The sequence below is a fragment of the Callospermophilus lateralis genome, chromosome 16 (assembly GCF_048772815.1).
Source record: "Callospermophilus lateralis isolate mCalLat2 chromosome 16, mCalLat2.hap1, whole genome shotgun sequence".
Classification (NCBI taxonomy): Eukaryota; Metazoa; Chordata; class Mammalia; order Rodentia; family Sciuridae; genus Callospermophilus; species Callospermophilus lateralis.
In genome coordinates, this window is record NC_135320.1 from 17,447,240 (window position 1) to 17,470,281 (window position 23,042).

A 23,042-nucleotide genomic window follows, 5' to 3' on the forward strand; every position below is an offset into this window, starting at 1 on the left:
TCTGCCAACAATGAGAATCAACATACAATCTCAGGAAGCTGCCATATTATGTATAAAATATGACCAAATGAAAAAACAAAGGGATCATATATCATTTAATAAAAATGAGCACTTTTCTACATGTTGGGCACAGTGCTCAATGCATCATTTTTTTTAATCTCCTGTAACCCTCACAACAAATGTATTACCAAGGAAATTACAGAGGATTGTTTTTGACATTTTAAATCCTTGCCCTTTATACTATCTTCTCATACTAGCACCAGCCAAGAAAATTCTGTAGAACTTTGCTTTTAATAATTGATACTGGATATGTATGTACACAATTTACTGAAAGCATTCATTTTCAATCTAAATTTTACTGCTCTCCACCCCACAGAATCTAGCAGGTCCTAGAGTGGGGATAATCTTACCCCACTGGAAATCACTGCTATAAAATAGTCATTTCTTTTCTTCTCAACTAGATATGCAAGTCAAGCATCAATTACTTTCGGATTATAAATATATCAGAGATGCTTGAAAAAAATGAGAAAATAATTCTCCAGCTGGCAGATTATAATGAGAGATCATTTTTTAAAAAGGATATTTTGATGATTTAATTTAGAATTAAGATTCAAGTACTTCATTTTTTAGCTATTGTCTAATATGGATAACCTTGTTAAACTACATTTCAAAATACACTGAGTCAATAGCACTTTAAACTTTAAAGACTTCAAATATTATAATACATGATTAGCAAGTTTAACCCTAGTAAGAACATTTAAGGAATGCACCAGCTGGTGAAATAGAGAAATATAATTTTAGAATAAACTTTAGATATTCTAAAAAGTGCAGAACTATTTTTGTTTGTTCTAAAGGTCTTTTTCCCTCTTAATATAGTTTAAATAATTCAGATGAGTTTATATTTTCTAATAAGAATTGTGTTGTTTAGAATTGTATAGAGGCTAATGAAATTATATCACTCTATATTATTATCCCATGCACATTATTAAAAACTAGTTATTAAGCTTCAGGCATGACATGATTTACATGAAAGTGGATACTTCCATATCTATGCATCCATTTGCCCTCTAGAGTTCATAAGGTCAATGAGCACAGAAACCACACCTATCGTATTCCCCTTATAATTAGGAAGGTCACCAGTTCTTTCAACAACAAAAAGGTAATTTAGAAGATCTTTTTGCCAGGGAAAAATACGGAAGCACTTTCTAAGCATAAAAGTATTGGAAAAAATAACAAATGTTTCACTGGAACATAAGCTCCAAGGAACAATACTCAAAATGGTAACCAGTACATTAATAAAACATCAATGATTTCATGAATGATTTTCACTACATAATAACTGAAATTGCTGTATGATAAAAAATTACAAACAGAAGTTGTTAATGTAATAATGTAATTTAACATAATAATGCTGCAGCTTAACATAATAATGTGAATAGCAAATTTTAAAAATGTTTATCATAAATGCTAATGTTCCTATTAAATCATACAAGTAGTCAAAGTATCAATTAAAACCACCAATGCCATTTTCTCCTATAAGAGGTTAAATAGAAACAATAGCACTTAGCACTGCAGCAAGAATCATGAAAATAATGTTCTCATATATTGTTAATGAGAGTCTGAATTGGCCTACATTTAATGATATTTTTTAAGTGTTCACATGGGGCTGGGATATAGCTCAGTAGAGTGCTTGCCTCCCATCCACAAGGCCCTGGGTTCAATACACACACACACACACACACACACACACACACACACACAAAGGTGCTCACATGCTTCATTCTCATTAAATTTATTTCAGGGAGCCAGAAAAAGGAAAGTAATAAGAATGTACAGATACTAATTCCATTTTAATAATAATAAAAATTGTAAACAAACCAAATTTGCTATAGTAAAAACAAGAAGCTGAAATACAGGTAACTAAAGGTAGCATTACATTATATTTTTAAACTTTAGATGGAAAATATTGAAATAAACAACTAAAAGCAAGAGATAAGAGAGAAAATATTACAAGACCACAGTTTTAGAACAAAAAATATGTATGCATAGCGGAAGAACAAAAACATCATTAAAATTATCTCATGGTTTGCAGCATCAGGATGCTATTTTTTCTTCATTATTCTTTTCTATAGTTTTCAAGTTTCCTGTATTGAGCACTTGTTACTTTTCATAATAACTTTAATTTTCAACACAGAAACTGATTGGGTTTGGTTGGCAAACAGTTTGTGCCACTATTAAAAACAATCTATTTGCATGTGCTATGCTAGGTTTTGAACAAAGGAAATAAGAGATACTTACCTGATATAAGTCTGTATTTTAAGAGAACAAGTATGAATTCTTTTGGCAACTCTTTCAGCACTTATTATACCCTAATGTATGGTGAGTACTATGCCTAGTCATATATGTTGCTATTTTTGAGAAGTTCACAATATAGTTGGGGAAAGGAATATAATCAGGTTATCATCGTACTAAACTACTCACAAATGTTACATAATGGAAATATTATACAGGATACTGTGCTTCTATGCTTGAAGATATGCATCTCCCTCAAGTTACTTACATGCTATTTTATGATGTTTAAGTATTTATAGACAATAAGGACAAAGAAGTAGTCATGAGTAATTATGGAATACTGAAATCTTCAACTATAACCACAGCTTCACCAATTTTTTCCTCACATTCTAACAGTTCCTGAGTTTATTAACTTCTATTGCTTGATAAATGTGTGTATATATGTATATATCTTCATATATAGCTTTGATGCATATAAAATATTAACATTGCTAAAAATGAAAGCAGTCAATAATTATTGAGTATTGATTGTACACTGTTCTAAACACTGTATCTGGAATAACTCCATTGATCTCATTAGAAAGAAATATTATCATCCCAATTTTATGAAATAAGGAACCATTTAGAAAGGGAAATAGCAACAATTAGAATATAGCTTTTCACACAAAATAAAACAGCCCTTTTGCCCCCATTTAATGTTTTTTCCTTTGATATAATAATGGCATCCTGATTTTCTATTTTTTTCCTAGAAAACCTGTATATCTTCTTGTTGTTAATGCATCTAAGTTAATTGTGTGACCAATATCACCTCCTCTCTAACTTGTCTCCTTAATACTTTGGAATATATAATTCCAATACTATCTTTCTACTATGACTTTTCTTAAAGATGTTGTATTTTCTATTATACTTTGAACCTACTGAGGTCAATCACAACTTATAAGTCAACTCTGTAACTACAAATAATAATAGAAAAATAACTAGTGCTCACAAAAAGTCTAATGAATTAAATTATACAAACCAGAGAAAATCCTTAACATGAATTTTCTAATGTAATGTCTGATAGCTACTACATAATACTATTATTGCAAGTGTTCTTATATTTTTATACTACTCATTTTTAATTGGGTTTATCATAATTCACACTATTATGGTAATCTTGATTCCATTTACTCAATTAGTTCCTCTATTAAACCACTCTATTTTACTTATATAGGCACATTACTTAGGATTCTATGTTGAAGATTTCAAAAAACCCAAATGAAATTATTGGTTTTCTCTTACCGTTTGCCTCGTGGATAATGCCGCACATATTCTCCAACATCATGTGCAGCAACAGCTAAGACTTGTGGATCATCTGATACTTCCAAAAGTTTTGTCAAGATTCTGTAATAAATTTAATCCAGAGAGAGCAAGTTCTATTTTTTCCTATAGATCACAGATGTAATCCTAACATTTTCTTCAAAGTAGATGTTTATAAACATACTCATATTCTTTTAAGAATTTCACTATTATATATAAATTAGCAGTTCTTAAGCCTGTGTACATATATAACAGGTTAACTTGAAGATTCACAAAATACACCAAGCTGAGTCCCAAAATATCATAGGCTCCCTCTCCCTCTAAAGAAGACAGCTAGAATGTGAGTAAGAGTTATTTTAATATGAGACTACCAGTGGATCTTTGTTAATTATGTTTTGTTAAATAAATCACTTGTAAATCACAGCACCAATTGTTAGTATTGGGACAGATTCTTCTCAGCACCCTACAATCAAGATGATAGATTAAGCACTAAGCCACTCTCTCTTGCCTTATTTCTAATAAAATACTGGGACTAAGTCCAATCACTAAAGCAACTGAGTGTTTTCTAGAAGATGGCAGCCTAAATCCACCATTCTGACTCTCTTGCTTATCTAATACTTTCCCTCATGCAACCATACAGAGTGAAACTTCTTTCAGAGCCTCACAGGTATCATGAGACTATGAACTAGGGATTGAAGCAGAGAAGGCTCCTGCTGGTCTACTACATTTTCTACCTCTCTTCACAAAGACCACCAGCGAGAAGATGTGGATCCACCCAGGTGATGTAAAAGTCCCTAGGTGAAGGGGGGAAGGCAGTGCTGCTCAGAATGCAAGGAGCTGGGGAAAGACTGCCTTCCTCTTATTCAAGAAGCACATAATTTCTGTTATTTAAACTGTTCAAAGGTCCAGAAATGGAGGGGAAATTTCTCAACTCCTTTCATAAACAGAGAATATTATAATAACCAATCAGAGTAGCAATGTTTAAATGGCTAGGTAGAAGATTAACATAAAACAATTGTTTTCTAATATGCCAGCAACAGACACCCAGAAATAGAAACATAAAAACCTTAACAAAGTATCAAACTGAACTCAGTAGTGAACTCAAAAAGACAATTTATTCAGCTATCAGCTCAAATGTATCCTCTGGGTTAAGAGCCATATCACTAAGGCAGAACCCTCTGTGATACTCTTCTCATACTTCATTTTTCTTCATAGTACTAATTGCCACACATCATTATATTCTCTATTTCCTTGATTGCTTATTTAGTCTTTCTACCCCAAATACAATGTAAGCTTAATGACAATAAAGACTTATATTTGCCAATGTATCTGCAACAACTAGAACCAGAGTGACCATTCAATAGATGCTCTAACAAACACAAGAAAAATATAAATCAATAATTTAAGTGTTAGATTGGTGATGCCAAGTGGGAAAAACAATTTTGACAGCTCCTGATGGAATTTAACATACACAGATCCTTAAACCTAGCAATTCTATTTTTAGAGCACTTCCTTACAGAAATGTTTTCACAAATATATATACGTACACCATCTTTTAAAATGTCTACAACAGGGCTGGGGGTATACCTCAGTGGCAGAGTACTTGCCTAACATGAGCAAGGTCCTGATTAAATCCCCAGTACAAAAAAAAAAAGACTAAGTCATTTTTAGTGACTTCAAGTTATCATATGTAAAAAAGATAAGTATCAGATTAAGACTCAGTGGTAGAGTGCTCACCTAGCATGCATGAGACACTGGGTTCGATCCTCAGCACCACATAAAAATATTGTGTCCACCTCATCATTACCCTAAGTACATGTATCAATACACAAATGGTGTGAATATACTGTGTATACAACCTGTGATATGAAAAATTGTGCTCTATATGTGTAATATGAGTTGTAATACACTCTGCTGTCATATATAACAAATTAGAATAAAAATTTTTAAAAAAATATTATGTATACCTAAAACTAAAAAATAAAATTTAATAAAAAGAAAAAAAAAACATCCTTAGTATGATGGTGAAAGTAGAAAAATTCATCATTACTTTCATCATCATCATTCATTACAATTACCCAGGTGAGATATGTCTAGGCCGCAAAAGAACACTGGAGAGTCTACCTTTGGTTCCGGTTCCCCCAGAGAGGAATCTGAGATGGAATAGCAGTGAAGAAGATTCACTTTAGTTCTGTATGCCTTCACGAGTGCTGGAAACACCTGAACCAGGTCTGCTTGATATAACTTGATTTCATAGATTTAGCAATACACACAGGAAACACCTGAACCAGGTCTGCTTGATATAACTTGGATTTCATAGATTTAGCAATACACACATTTAAAAAGGTTACCTAATTTTACCAAGATGTTCAAGATGTTATTATGCCTTGCAATTGCTAATTATTTAAGATATTTAATAAAAAAATTGAAACCACTGAGTGGTTCATTTTCATACAAGCCATTCATTTACAAAATATGTCCTATTTCTTAAAATCTTAGTAGGAAATAAAACACAACTATCTTTACTTTTATTATTTACATTACAACAAATATATAAGAGCAATAAAACCCTCTCTTTGTTCAAAATTTTTACCAATCTATGAAATTTGCTTACTTTGATTTCTAGATAACATTTACTTGACAATGTCTTCTGAGACTGAGGCCTAAGGTCTCTGAGAACCTTTTCCTGTCACCATCTCAGCCTATCAGCTAGCTAAAATCTATTAACAACAGGAAGCACTGATAAAGACCCCTGTTGTCAATTAAGGAATCATTTCATTTCATCATGAAATAATTGCACACCTTCTACTTTCTGGAGTAACAGGGAAATTTGGATTTCCAAATTATAGAGAAGAAAGTAAAAGTTAATAATAATAACTTGTTATACATATTATGCATGTTTCAAACTGTGTAAATATATTCTCCATAACAACACATAAATGATAAAATGAGACTTATAGAAGTTAGGTAATATGCCTTTCAACATTTCAAATGATGTTAAAAATGTTGCAATTGGAATCTTAATTATTATCTGCTAACTGTCCAGCCACACACATAACACAACTGCACCCTGACAGAAATTCTTTCAACTCTAGCATATGTAATCTAAAAGACGAAACAAAATATATATTCAATTTTCCATATACTTATATTTTGAACACTTCAAATTATGCATGTTTCCTTTATAAAAGGCCAATTTACAAGTTATTCTAAAGTTAAATTCAACTGAATTTAACTTTAATTTAATTTTAAAAGATTAAACTGATATTATTTTGACATTTTAATAAGATATAGCTTTAGGAAGTTGTAAGTAACTTGTGTTAAAATTTATTAAGCATAATATTTATTCTGATTACCTCAAACTGGAGGGAAGTCAGAAAATTAGAGCTCAAGCCAAACCTGGTTGCCAACTGCCTTTGTAAATAAAGTTTTACAGAAACATAGCCACGTTCATAGTTTACTTGTTGTTCATAGCTGTTTACCACTACAACAGTAGTATTAAATAGTTGAGACAGGGAATAAATGATTCAACAAGTATAAAATACATAACATCTGAGCCTCTATAGAAACAAAGTGTGTCAATCCCTGTCTTAAACCATATTCAGTGGCTTAAACCATTCTCCATGTGTCTGAAATCCTGATACACAAAATAGGATGTACAAACCAACAACAGTACCACCTGGACACCTGGAATCACAGGCCCTACTCTAAACCTACTGTTAGAATTTGTATTTGAACATGATCCCATAAATATTTGAAAAGCAGTCTTAGACTCAAAGAATGCTAGAATTAGAAAGAATCACAGAGACTTTCTATTAAAAATCTACCAAACACAGAAATTATTTTAATGGTTCTCTTTGAGGGACATTCAGTCCACTGATATCTTCCTATTGTCTGTAAGTCTGTTAAAGTATGGTTTCTATTTGTAATATTTAAATTATTAATATAAATGTTCAAAATATGTTACAAAAAATACTTTTGTTAAGAAAAAAGAGCTCCCTCCCAAGCCATCTCTGAGTACAGTTAGTAAGTCAACAATATATTGATTCATCAATCATAATCTAAATTTCTATCACATTAACCACAAGCTGTGATTCTGTCAAATAACTCTAATGGCGCCCAAACAGGAACATGCCACATAGCTTTGTAGTTAGAACAAACGTGACTTACAACTCGATGTTTGTTAGAAATGCTGTCTTGAAAAGTGTCTATATAAATTCAAAATAGAATTTAAGCTATTATTCTCATTGATCACTCAACAAATTTGCTCTGATCCTTCTTCACAATGTTTCCCTGCCTGTTTTATAAACTTGTTGCTCTCTTGGCTTTGCTTTTAACTAGCATCTCAATGATTTTTTACATTTCAGAACATTTTCTTATTCAAAACAGATACTTATTTCAAAACTATAACATAAAAGCTCCAAGATATTTTTCAATACCATTGCACTCAAAGGTAATAGAGGAAAAATCAAACTTATATCACATACTTGTGAATCTGAAATTACCCCAAAATATGTCACAGCCTGAAATAAGTGTGGTTCTCCACAAATGAAAAGGTCAGCACTCACAGTGCTTTTAAAATAGCAGAATTAAATAAAGACTGCAACTGCATCTATCTCTTCAAATAGTTTGAAGAACAGCACTAATATACCCTTCCTGTCTATCATCCTATGCAACTAATTTTCAGGAATAAGATGAACAATGATTTTAAACTTGTCATCATCATGTAAACATAAAAGAAAAACAAAATACCAAATGCCATTTTTTCTGGTTATTTAGAAAAATCACAAAGGATCATACAAAGATAAAAAGGAATAATATGATGAAGTAAATTAAAAATTAAAACCTAATGCCAGGAAACAGAATGTGCACTTCAAATGCTCGTATTATGTGTATCATACATAGAAATAAGATCTAAATAAGAAATATATGCATGCCTAAATATATTTCATCAAATACATGTATTTACTTTTGCTCCTTCTGTCTCAGACTACGGTGTTCAATATGACAGCCACTAGTCACATGTGGCTATATAGGCAAGTGCTCTACACTGAGCTACATCCCCAGTCCTACCTGTGGCTATTTAAAGTTAAGTTTATTAAAATTAAATTCTAATATTAAGGTTTTTGGTGATACCATCAACATATCAAGTACTCTTTGGCCATAAACTACCATACTAAGTAACACAAATACAAACTATTTCTACTTGCACAGAAAAGTTTCATGGAAAAGTAGGATATGAAAAATTATAAAAGGCATCTGTAAAAACATCAAAAAACCAATGCACTGGTATAAACTTAATGAAATATAATCAATACCATAACATTATTTGAAAGTAATCCAACATAAACTAAGGAATATGCCATGTTCATAGACCAGAGGACTACCTCTACCAGCAAGTTTTTTAAAATATCAATTCCTTCTAGAATGAACTACTGATTCAATCTGAGTCAAAAATCCCAATAAAACCATTTACATGACAAGCTTATTCTAATATACATATAGAAACATAAAAGGCAAAACCCAAGACACCTTGGAAAAACAAAAAATTTGGGATACTCATCAGAGACCTTGACTCACTATAAAGCATGACAAATTAACACAATGTAGCACTGGAATAGAGAGATAATGGAATGAAATAAAAAATTCAGAAATACATTTGCATAGTAGTGATTCTAGCCAAAGCAATTATGCAAGAACAGAAATACACTCAGATTAGAAAATAAAAAGTAAAACCACCTCTATTTGCAAATATCATAATCTTGTACTAGATAATGCAAAAAATTCAATTAAAAAGCTGTTTAAACTAACAAAAAGAGTTCCAAAAGACTGAAGAATATGAGATTGACCTATAAAAATCAAATATATTTCCTTAAGCTTACAGTGAATGATTGAAAATTAAATTAAGGGAAAAATCCATTTGTACTAACATCAAAAGCAAAAATATTTAGAAATAAATTTGACAAAACAAATGTAAAATGTAAAAATTTAAAGCATAGTCAAAAGAAATATGATCTAAAAAACAGAAAAAACTTATTTAGAGTCTATATATTAAATAGTTAAAAATTATTATAGCTTCAACACAATCTCTGTTAGAGTTACAACTGATTTCTTGTTTAAAAAATATTTATTTTTTAGTTGTAGTTGGACACAATATCTTTATTTTATTTATTTATTTTTATATGGTGCTGAGGATCGAACCCAGGGCCTCCCACTTGCTGGGTGAGTGCTCTACTGCTGAGCCACAATCTCAGCCCTCCAACTGGCTTCTTTAAGAATTTAATAAAGGGATCTAAAATTCATAAGAAATGGCAAGGAACCGAGAACAGCCAAAACTATCTAGAAAATTAATAGGCTTCTAGTTTCCCATTCAACATATAAACAACTTGGAAGTTATTACTCCCTTCCCCCCAACAACTAAAAAGCTTGAAAATGAACTCTTCTTAAATTCATCAGACAACTGAGTTCTAAATGTATACTATTACCATGTGAACTAGAGAGACAGGTAAATACAGAGAATCAAAGCTTATTGAGAGCAGAAGCTACCTCTGGCTCCATCAACTTGCAGGAATATTTCAAGTATAACCAAATAACTGCAGAAGATTTAAGCAGTGGGTGGCTTGAGAGGAAAAAAAAAAAAGTCGACCTAGGGGCTAATCTAAAATTGCCTGTATCTATTATACAAATTCAATCGAGAATGAATAACCTTATAAAACAGCAAACAATAGGCCCAGACAGTTTCAGGAGTTAATTCTGGCAAACATTTAAAGAGAAAATGACATCACTTTTCTATAAAATATTCCAGAAAAATAGAAGGAGAAGGAATACTTTTTAAATCATTCTATGAGACCAACAGTACCATAATCCCAAAATCAGATAAAGAATCACAAGAAAGGAAAATTACAGGGTACTATCTATCTCTCATTAGCATAGATGCGAAAACCCTCAACAAATACTAACAAAATCAAATCCAACAGTATAAAAAGAATTATGCACCATGACCAAGCAAGACTGATTCCAAGAATGCAAATCTGATTTAATATTTGAGAATAAATTAAAGTCATCCATCATATTCAACAGGCTAAAAAAGAAAAATCACATGATATCATCAGTAGGTATAAAAACATCATTTGACAAAATTCAACACCTATTCATGATTTAAAAAAATTATTCTCAGTAAATTAGGAATAAAAGGAAACTTTCTTGATAAAGAAGAAGTACAAAAAATCTACAACTAAATCATACTGAATGGTGAGACACTGGATGTTTCCCCATAAGATCAGGAGGGATATCCTGTGTTGCCACTCATATTTGCTGTCATATTGGAAGTGCAGCTAGTGTATTAAAAAGCCAAAAAGGAAATTATAGCAAAGATACAGAATATAAGGTTAATACATAACAGTTTTCCTATACACCATCAATGAACAATTGGAATTTGAAATTACAGCACCCAAAAATAAAATACTTAGGTATAAATCCAACAAAATGTGTAAAAGATCTACATGGATAGACAAATCAAATAAATTAAAGAAAATCTAAATAAACAAAGAGATTCTATGTACAAAAGTAACAAGACTCAATAATGTGAAAATGTCAACTCTTCTCAACTTGATCTATAGACACAATGCAATTCCAGTAAAAATTCAGCTGAGTTACTTTATGGATATTAACAAATTAAATCTTGTTTCAATATATTTAGTTAGGGAGAGGCAAAAGACTCAGAATGGCCAGTGCAATAATGAAGAACAACAAAATCATAGGACTGACACTACTAATTTCAAGACTTACACTAAAGTTATAATAGTCAAATACAGTATGGTATTTACAAATGAATACACAACTAGATCAATGGAGCAGAATAGAAAATTCAGAAGTAGACCCACACAAATATAGTCAACTAAATATTACTCAGCTTTAAAAAAGAATGAAATCATGGCATTTTCAGGTAAATGGATAGAGATGGAGAATACCATGCTAAGCAAAATAAGCCAAACACAAAAAAACAAAAGTCAAAAGTTTTCTCTGATAAGTAAATGTTAATCCATAGTGGGGTGGAGGGGTTGGGAAGAATGAAGAAACTATGGATTATGCAGAGGGGAGTGAAGGGAGGGAAGGAGTTGTGGGGATGGAAAGGACAGTGGAATAAGACAAACACTATTACACTATGTACATGTATGATTATACTATGGGTGTTACTCTGCACCATGTTCAGCCGGAGGAATGAAAAGCTGTGTTCTATTTGTTTACAATGTCAAAACATATTCTACTGTCATGTATAACTAATTAGAATAAATTTTTTAAAAAAACTTATAGAAATGTACAATGCAAAAAGTGAACCCCAAGGTAACAAATGTATTTCAGTTAATAACGAACTCTAGATAGGGCAGAGGGGTTGGAGGGGAAGGGAGGAGGCATGGGGTTATTAATGAGGGTGGAATGTGATGATCATTATTATCCAAAGTACATGTATGAAGACACGAATTTGTGTGAATATACTGTGTGTACAACCAGAGATATGAGATATTGTGGCTCTATATGTGTAATAAGAATTGTAATGCATTCCACTGTCATATAAATTTAAAAATAAATAAATAGAAAAATAAATAAGTAAATAATGCATCAAATGCTAGCTTATCAACTATAATAAATGTGCCACACTAATGCAAGATGTTAAAATCAAAAGAAACTCTGTGCTGGTGGGGATTAAGATAGGATATAAGAATGCTCTGTACTTTCTGCTCAATTTTCATGTACACCTAAAATTTTTCTAAAAATTAAAGTCTACTACTGAAGGAGATCCAACATGGCGGAGGGAAGAGAGGCTGCACTTTCAATACACTCCCAGTGATGGGGTCATAAAGTCGCAAGGATAACGCTTGGATTCTACCAATGGAGAACCTCCTAGCAAAATTCCACTGAAGAGAGACCGGCCGGGAGCTACTAGGATTTTTTTGAAGCGTCTGTGTGACCCGGACGAGCAAAACCCTGCCACGAGACGCGGAGTTCCAGATCCACCAGCCACAGTTCGCGCGCCGCGGGCGCAGCTGCAGATCCCTCCGCCCGCCCGTAGCCAAAGTGACTGGGTCCTGCTAGACTCCGAGACGCAGCTTGGCAGGAAGAAGTCTTTATTTTTTTTTTTTATTTTATTTTTTTATTGGTTATTCAAAACATTACAAAGATTGCAGAATCACATCGGTTACACATCCACATTTTTACATAATACCATAATAGTAACTGTTGTATTCTGCTACCTTTCCTATCCTCTACTATCCCCCCTCCCCTCCCCTCCCATCTTCTCTCTCTACCCCATCTACTGTAATTCATTTCTCTCCTTATTTTTTTCCCATTCCCCTCACAAACTCTTATATGTAATTTTGTATAACAATGAGGGTCTCCTTCCATTTCCAAGCAATTTCCCTTTTCTCTCCCTTTCCCTCCCACTTCATGACTCTGCTTAATATTAATCTTTTCCTCCTGCTCTTCCTCCCTGCTCTGTTCTTGGTTGCTCTCATTACATCAAAGAAGACATTTGGCATTTGTTTTTTAGGGATTGGCTAGCTTCACTTAGCATAATCTGCTCTAGTGCCATCCATTTCCCTGCAAATTCCATGATTTTGTCATTTCTTAGTGCTGTGTAGTACTCCATTGTGTATAAATGCCACATTTTTTTTATCCATTCATCTATTGAGGGGCATCGGGGTTGGTTCCACAGTCTAGCTATTGTGAATTGTGCTGCTATGAACATCGATGTGGCAGTATCCCTGTAGTACGCTCTTTTGAGGTCTTCAGGGAATAGTCCGAGAAGGGCAATAGCTGGGTCAAATGGTGGTTCCATTCCCAGCTTTCCCAGGAATCTCCATACTGCTTTCCATATTGGCCTCACCATTTTGCAGTCCCACCAGCAATGTATAAGAGTACCCTTTTCCCCACATCCTCGCCAGCACTTGTTATTGTTCGACTTCATAATGGCTGCCAATCTTACTGGAGTGAGATGGTATCTTAGGGTGGTTTTGATTTGCATTTCTCTGACTGCTAGAGATGGTGAGCATTTTTTCATGTACTTGTTGATTGATTGTATGTCCTCCTCTGAGAAGTGTCTGTTCAGGTCTTTGGCCCATTTGTTGATTGGGTTATTTGTTTTCTTATTGTTTAATTTTTTGAGTTCTTTGTATACTCTGGATATTAGGGCTCTATCTGAAGTGTGAGGAGTAAAAATTTGTTCCCATGATGTAGGCTCCCTATTTACCTCTCTTATTGTTTCTCGTGCTGAGAAAAAACTTTTTAGTTTAAGTAAGTCCCATTTGTTGATTCTTGTTTTTAACTCTTGTGCTATGGGTGTCCTATTAAGGAATTTGGAGCCCGACTCCACAATATGTAGATCGGAGCCAACCTTTTCATCTATCAGACGCATAGTCTCTGATTTGATATCAAGGTCCTTGATCCATTTTGAGTTAACTTTTGTGCATGGCGAGAGGAGGGGATTCAGTTTCATTTTATTGCATATGGATTTCCAGTTTTCCCAGCACCATTTGTTGAAGATGCTATCCTTCCTCCATTGCATGCTTTTAGCCCCTTTATCGAATATAAGATAGTTGTAATTTTCTGGATTGGTTTCTGTGTCCTCTATTCTATACCATTGGTCCACCCGCCTGTTTTGGTACCAGTACCATGCTGTTTTTGTTACTATTGCTTTGTAGTACAGTTTGAAATCTGGTATCGCTACACCTCCTGATTCACACTTCCTGCTTAGAATTGCTTTTGCTATTCTGGGTCTTTTATTTTTCCATATGAATTTCATGATTGCTTTATCTATTTCTACAAGAAATGCTGTTGGGATTTTGATTGGCATTGCATTGAACCTATAGAGAACTTTTGGTAATATTGCCATTTTGATGATGTTAGTTCTGCCTATCCATGAACAGGGTATATTTTTCCATCTTCTGAGATCTTCTTCTATTTCTCTCTTTAGGGTTCCGTAGTTTTCATTGTATAAATCTTTCACCTCTTTTGTTAGGTTGATTCCCAGGTATTTTATTTTTTTTGAGGATATTGTGAATGGGGTAGATGTCCTCATTTCCAGTTCAGAAGATTTGTCGCTGATATACAGGAATGCCTTTGATTTATGCGTGTTGATTTTATATCCAGCCACTTTGCTGAATTCATTTATTAGCTCTAGTAGTTTCTTTGTAGACCCTTTTGTGTCTTCTAGGTATAGGATCATATCATCCGCAAATAGTGATAATTTAAGTTCTTCTTTTCCTATTTTTATGCCTTTAATTTCTTTCGTCTGTCTAATTGCTCTGGCCAGTGTTTCGAGAACTATATTGAATAGAAGTGGTGAGAGAGGGCATCCCTGTCTTGTTCCAGATTTTAGAGGGAATGCCTTCAGTTTTTTTCCATTTAGAATGATGCTAGCCTGAGGCTTAGCATATATATAGCTTTTATAATTTTGAGGTAAGTTCCTGTTATCCCTAGTTTTTCTAATGTTTTGAACATAAAGGGATGCTGTACTTTGTCGAATGCTTTTTCTGCGTCCACCGAGATGATCATATGGTTCTTATCTTTAAGTCTATTGATGTGGTGAATAACGTTTATTGATTTCCGTATATTGAACCAGTCTTGCATCCCAGGGATGAATCCTACTTGATCATGGTGCACAATCTTTTTGATATGTTTTTGTATACGATTTGCCAGAATTTTATTGAGGATTTTTGCATCTAAATTCATTAGGGATATTGGTCTGTAGTTTTCTTTCTTTGAGGTGTCCTTCTCTGGTTTGGGAATCAGGGTGATATTGGCCTCATAGAATGAATTTGGGAGTTCTCCCTCTTTTTCTATCTCCTGAAATAGATTATGGAGTATTGGTATTAATTCCTCTTTAAATGTTTTGTAAAACTCTGCTGTATATCCATCCGGTCCTGGGCTTTTCTTGGTTGGTAGTCTTTTGATGGCTTCTTCTATTTCCTCCCTTGATATTGATCTGTTTAGGTTGTTTATATCTTCCTGATTCAATCTGGGTAGTTCATATGTCTCAAGGAATTTATCTATGCCTTCACTATCTTCTACTTTATTAGAGTATAGGGTTTCAAAATAATTTCTAATTATCGTCTGTATTTCTGTATTGTCTGTTGTGATGTTGCCTTTTTCATCCCATAAGCTAGTAATTTGGGTTCTCTCTCTTCTTCTCTTTGTTAGTGTGGCTAGTGGTCTATCAATCTTATTTATTTTTTCAAAGAACCAACTTTTAGTTTTGTCAATTTTTTCGATTGTTTCTTTTGTATCGATTTCATTGATTTCTGCTCTAATTTTAATTATTTCTTGCCTTCTACTGTATTTGCTGCTGATTTGTTCTTCTTTTTCTAAGGCTTTGAGGTGTAGTATGAGGTCATTTATTTGTTGGCTTTTCCTTCTTTTAAGGAATGAACTCCATGAAATGAATTTTCCTCTTAGTACTGCTTTCATAGTGTCCCAAAGATTTCGATATGTTGTTTCTGAGTTTTCGTTTACCTCTAAGAATTTTTTAATTTCCTCTTTGATGTCTTCTGTAACCCTTTGTTCATTCAGTAGCATATTGTTTAATCTCCATGTGATGTAGGGTTTTTCCTTTCTCATTTTATTATTGATTTTCAATTTCATTCCATTATGATCAGATAAAATGCATGGTAGTATGTCAACTCCTTTGTAATTGCTAAGCTTTGCCCTATGACATAATATATGGTCTATTTTTGAGAAGGATCCATGTGCTGCTGAGAAGAAAGTGTATCCGCTTGATGTTGGGTGGTATATTCTGTATATATCAATTAAGTCTAAGTTATTAATTGTATTATTGAGCTCTATGGTTTCTTTATTCAATTTTTGTTTGGAAGATCTGTCCATTGGTGAGAGAGGTGTATTAAAATGTCCCATGATTATTGTGTTGTGGTCTATTAGACTCTTGAACTTGAGAAGAGTTTGTTTGATGAACGTAGCTGCACCATTGTTTGGGGCATATATATTAATGATCGTCAAGTCTTGTTGGTGTATGGTTCCCTTGAGCAGTATGTATTGTCCTTGTTTATCCCTTTTGATTAACTTTGGCTTGAAGTCTATTTTATTTGATACAAGTATGGACACCCCTGCTTGCTTCCGGGGTCCGTATGAGTGATATGATTTTTCCCAACCTTTCACCTTCAGTCTGTGTATGTCTTTTCCTATCAGATGAGTCTCCTGTAGGCAGCATATTGTTGGATCTTTTTTTTTAATCCATTCTACTAGCCTATGTCTTTTGATTGGTGCATTTAAGCCATTAACATTTAGGGTTACTATTGAGATATGGTTTGTATTTCCAGCCATATTTGGTTATGTATGATACTTAACATGATTAGTTTTTCCTCTATGCTTAGTTTTTCCTTTATTGTACTACCTCCCGTTGTTGGTTTTCATTGTTATTTTTCATTTCCTCTTCCTGTAATGTTTTGCCAAGGATGTTTTGAAGAGCTGGTTTTCTAGCTGCAAATTCTTTTAACTTTTGCTTATCGTGGAAGATTTTTATTTCATCTTCAATCCTGAAGCTTAATTTCGCTGGATACATGATTCTTGGTTGGAACCCTTTTTCTTTCAGCGTTTGAAATATGTTGTTCCAGGATCTTCTACCTTTCAGAGTCTGTGTTGAAAGATCAGCAGTTATCCTGATTGGTTTACCCTTAAATGTAATCTGCTTCCTCTCTCTTGTGGCTTTTAAGATTCTCTCCTTATTCTGTATGTTGGGCATCTTCATTATTATATGTCTTGGTGTGGATCTCTTATGATTTTGTATATTCGGTGTCCTGTAGGCTTCTAGTATTTGGATTTCTTTTTCATTCTTTAAGTCTGGGAAGTTTTCTAGTATTATTTCATTGAATAGATTACTCATTCCCTTGGTTTGGACCTCTGTACCCTCTTGTATACCAATAACTCTTAGGTTTGGTTTCTTGATGTTATCCCATAATTCTTGGATGTTCTGCTCATGATTTCTTAACATTCTCGCTGAGCTGTCTATGTTCTTTTCAAGTTGAAAAACTTTGTCTTCGTTGTCTGAAGTTCTATCTTCCAAGTGTTCTACTCTGCTGGTAATACTCTCATTTGAGTTTTTAATTTGGTTTATTGTTTCCTGCATTTCCAGGATTTCTGTTTCTTTGTTTTTTATATCCTCTATCTCCCTATAGAGTTGATCTTTTGCTTCTTGGATTTGTTTATGTAATTCATTGTCAAACTGATTTTTCATTGTCTGAATTTGATGAATAATGTCTTCCTTGAGACTCCAGATCATCTGAAGCATGTATATCCTGAACTCTTTGTCTGACATTCCATCAGCTGCAAATATTACCTCATCTAATGTTGAATTGACCTGTATTGTTTGTGGTCCTTTCTTTCCTTGTCTTTTCATACTGCTCATGATTCTTTCTAGCTTTGTGAAACTGTTGAGCTAATGTTTTTCCCCTTATATATTTGTATTGTTCTTGAATAGCTCCAATATCCCTCTTTTTCGGAGAAAGACAATGTTAACAGATCCCAATATCAACAGTACATTATCTAAGGACAAGTTTTCATTATTAATACATTTATAGTTAGATTCTAAGACTATAGATATTGGATTTAATTATTACTTAAGAATATATTCCTTAGTTTCATAAAAGGCGTACCATATCTGGTGGCATATAGAAAACTTAATTTCAGACGAAGGATGTTATACTTAAAGAGAAAGGAGTGAGGGAATGAGGTTAAACTAACTTAGCACCTTTGGAGAACTCTAACCACTCGACTGGTAATTTATGGAAGAATGTATAGACTCAACCTCCTATTTAGATAGTTACCCTATGTATAGATAGCAAAAGTTAGGAGATTGAAAGTGGTATAGAGAGAATATGAATTAAAAAAAAAGAAAAGAAAGAAATAACAAGGAAGAAAAGAGAAATAAGAGAAGGGAAAGGGAAGTAAGATAGAAATACAGAAAAAAAATGGGGGGGAGGTGGGGTATATGGAATTCCTCTATATTATATTACTTTGGTAATTCAGTTGTTCATGCTCAGTTCTTGGTTTCACATATGCTAAAGTTGTGGAAGAGAGAGAAGAAAAGAGAAAGAGAGGAAAAAAAAAAGTCTCTCAGAACACTGTTTTCCTTGCTTCCAGTAGGTGGCGTTGTCTATTCCTAATTTGAGCCTCTGTATTCAGGGTGGTGGGTATAGCCAGTGTGAAGGGAAATGAGCTTCCACCTGTATCTTCCCTACTCTAGTCTCTGAGGTAGAAACCAGGTGCCTCTACAGTTGTTGTTTTGTGTTGATAGCTACAATCCCCAAAAGCTTGTGGGAAATATTTTGAGTTATCGCAGCTAAGGGTGGGGAGTTGGAAACCGGGTACCTGCATCAGCCGCAACTGTGCTGGTAGCCACACCCACTTTGATGGGTTTTAAGGGTTGATGGGCTTCCTGGAGACTAGCGCTCGGGGCGGGACCGGACTTCCTCCTCCGGTCTGGCTGGGCGGCTGTCGCGGCTTCCTGCTCCGGTCTGGCTGGGCGGCTGTCGCGGCTTCCTGCTCCGGTCTCAGGAAGAAGTCTTTAGCCAAGCCTTCACGAGCCAGGAGCGGAGGCCAACCGGGCCGGACCAGTCCTACCCCTCCCTTCGGACACTCCGGCAAGGAGCCTGGGGCCCACCATAGTAGAGAGGTGACGTCATCGGAGTTCGGCCGGCGGAATTCCTTCCCAGAAGAATCCACTTTAGCAGGTGCGTGACTCCCAATTCTGACACAAGCAGCCAGGAAACTTCATTGACTTCTCAGGGGTCTTGTCCATAGGGAAGCAGAGGGAATCCCCGACCCCCAGCCCCCCATATCACCAGCGGTGACTCCCAAGGTCTTAGCCGCCAGTTTACAACAGCACTGGGGCTTAAAAGGGACACGCGGTGGGGCTGCAAGTGTAACTAGATCTCTGGGGAATCACTTCTGGGGAACAGGACCTGGCTGGCAGGCTAACTGGAGGAAGGGGGTTAAGGGCTGGAGAAGTGAAACGGCTCTGGACTGACAAGTCTGAGAGACTCCCAGGAGACACCTTACAGGGATTGCTATCAGCAGGTAGAGAGCAGAAGCTCTGCTCGGAGGGCACAGCTCCGCCTACTGGAAAAGAAGAAGGTGGATCTCTAAGACTTTAATTTTTTTTTTTTTGATGCTGTTGTCGATATTTTTTTTTTCTCTCTGTTCCTTTCTCCCCTTTTCCTTCTCTCTTTCTATCCCATATCAAGTTTTATTGTTCTTTTCATTCCCCTCTAATCTCTCTCTCTATCCTTTTTTCTTTTTAACAGCACCTTCATTCCCCTACCCCCCAACTTTCATCCCAAGCATCACATCTTCCACTTCGTGTAATTGTCTAAATGCAAATAGGTGAATGTCTCGAGGCTGTCTATAAGACTCCTAAATACCTAGCTACTACCAACACCCTGATCCAATTGCCTGGTAGTATCCACCTTCAGTGGAGCAATCTTCTAAAGTAGCCAAGACATACATCGTACCACCATAGCACCTAACCTAAACATATGCTCCTAAGAACAAACAACAAATCACTATATGCATACAGAACCTAGAAGCCTTATATGAATTGATGAATCAGCTTTAAAGTACAACAAAGCCCAACATTTCTAGGCATAATCTCCCACCACAAAAGAGAGACAACAGAGATATACAAAGCCAAAACAAATGTATAGGAGAAAGCAGTTACAAAGCAGTCAAACAGAGCTGGAAAGCAACATGAACAACATGAAAAAACAAGGGAAAAAAGGGTTACAAACAATGCAGGACAACCTAGAAGGTTGTTTCTAGGTCCTCCTACAGGAGGACCTAGAAGAATCAGAAACATGGACAGGGAAAGAAATCAAGGCATACCTAACTCAGATGGAATGGAATATTAGAGACGACATGAGACAGCAAATCCAAGCATTGAAAGTATATTTTGAAAAGGAACTAACCACACAAATTCAATCCGCAAAGAATGAGCTTTACCAGGAGATAGAGGTGTTAAAAAAAATCAAGCTGTAATCCTAGAAATGCAAGAAACCATAAATCAGATTAAAAGCGCTAATGAGAATATTACAAACAGACTAGATCAAGTAGAAGTCAGAACATCAGATAATGAAGACAAAGTTTATCAACTTGAAAAGAATATAGTCAACACAGAAAAGATGCTTAAATCTCACGAGCAATCTATCCAAGAGATATGGGATCTCATCAAAATACCAAATTTGAGAGTCATTGGGATAGAAGAAGGCACAGAGGTTCAGTCCAAAGGAATGGATAGCTTATTAAATGAAATAATACTAGAAAACTTCCCAGAGATGAAAGATGGAATGGATTGCCAAATCCTGGAAGCCTACAGGACCCCAAACATCCAAAACCATAATAGACCAACTCTAAAACACATAATTATGAAGATAGCTAACATACAGGACAAGGAGAGAATACTAAAAGCTACGAGAGAAAGGAGGCAGATTACCTTTAGGGGTAAACCAATTAGGTTAACGACTGATTTTTCATCACAGACTTTGAAAGCAAGAAGATCCTGGAACAATGTATTTCAAACACTGAAAAATAATGGATTCCAACCAAGAATACTGTATCCAGCAAAACTAAGCTTCAGATTTGACAATGAAATTAAAATATTTCATGATAAACAAAAGCTAAAAGAATTCACAGGCAGAAAACCAGCACTGCAAAGCATTTTGAGCAAAATACTACAAGAAGAGGAATTGAAAAATAGCGCCCAAAACTAACAGTGGGAGGTATCTCAGTAAAGGGGGAGAAAAATAACCAAAGAGGGAAAACTAGCCAATTTAAAATAAATAAATAAATAAACATGACTGGAAGTACAAACCATATTTCAATTGTAACCTTAAATGTTAATGGCTTAAATTCACCAATCAAGAGACATAGGCTAGTAACCTGGATTAAAAAAACAAAGCCAACAATATGCTGCCTTCAGGAGACTCATATGATAGGAAAAGACATACACAGACTGAAGGTGAAAGGGTGGGAAAAATCATACCACTCACATGGCCCTCGGAAGCAAGCAGGAGTGACCATACTCATATCGAATAAAGTCAACTTCAAACCTAAGGTAATCAAAAGGGATAAAGAAGGACACTATATACTGTTAAAAGGAACCATCCACCATCAAGACATAACAATTATCAATTTGTATGCACCAAACAATGGTGCTGCAACGTTCATAAAACAAACTCTCCTCAAGTTCAAGAGTCAAATAGACCACAACACAATAATCATGGGGGACTTCAACACACCGCTCTCGCCATTGGACAGATCCTCTAGACAAAAGCTGAACAAAGAAACTATAAAACTCAATAACGCAATCAATAACCTAGACTTAACCGACATATATAGAATATATCAACCATCATCAAGTGGATACACATTTTTCTCAGCAGCACATGGATCCTACTCAAATATAGACCATACATTATGCCATAGGGCGACTCTCAGTAAATATAAAGGTGTGGAGATAATACCATGCACCGTATCTGATCATAATGGAATGAAACTGGAAATCAATGATAAAAGAAGGAAGGAAAAATCCTGCATCACCTAGAAAATGAACAATATGTTACTGAATGATCAATAGGTTACAGAAGATATAAAGGAGGAAATCAAAAAATTCCTAGAGATAAACGACAATACAGACACAACATACCGGAATCTATGGGACACAATGAAAGCAGTTTTAACAGGGAAATTCATTTCCTTGAGTTCATTCCTCAAAAAAAGAAAAAAACCAACAAATAAATGAACTCACACTACATCTTAAAACCTTAGAAAAGGAAGAGCAAAACAACAGCAAATGTAGCAGAAGACAAGAAATAATTAAAATCAGAGCGGAAATCAACGAAATTGAAACAAAAAAAACCATTGAAAAAATTGATAAAACTAAAAGTTGGTTCTTTGAAAAAATAAATAAGATCGACAGACCCTTAGCCATGCTAACGAAGAGAAGAAGAGAGAGAACTCAAATTACTAACATACGGGATGAAAAAGGCAATATCACAACAGACACTACAGAAATACAGAAGATAATTAAAAAGTATTTTGAAACCCTATATTCCAATAAAATAGAAGATAGTGAAGATATCGATAAATTCCTTAAGTCATAATGATCTGCCCATATTGAGTCAGGAAGACACACACAATTTAAACAGACCAATAACAAAAGAAGAAATTGAAGAGGCCATCAAAAGACTACCAACTAAGAAAAGCCCTGGACCGGATGGGTATACAGCAGAGTTTTACAAAACCTTCAAAGAAGAATTAATACCAATACTTTTCAAGCTATTTCAAGAAATAGAAAAAGAAGGACCTCTTCCAAATTCATTCTATGAGGCCAACATAACCCTGATCCCAAAACCAGACAAAGACACTTCAAAGAAAGAAAACTACAGACC

At 34.6% G+C, this 23,042-nt stretch overlaps 1 protein-coding gene across 2 annotated transcripts in view; it reads right to left on the reverse strand.

Moving 5' to 3' along the window:
• Positions 1-23,042, reverse strand: part of Atp6v1h (ATPase H+ transporting V1 subunit H) — a 124,614-nt gene that overhangs the window by 39,343 nt on the left and 62,229 nt on the right. For both annotated transcript variants that reach the window (XM_076835493.1, XM_076835492.1), the window contains one exon: positions 3,574-3,675. In XM_076835493.1, the coding sequence (XP_076691608.1) occupies positions 3,574-3,675 (102 nt within the window). The remainder of the gene's footprint in view (positions 1-3,573; positions 3,676-23,042) is intronic.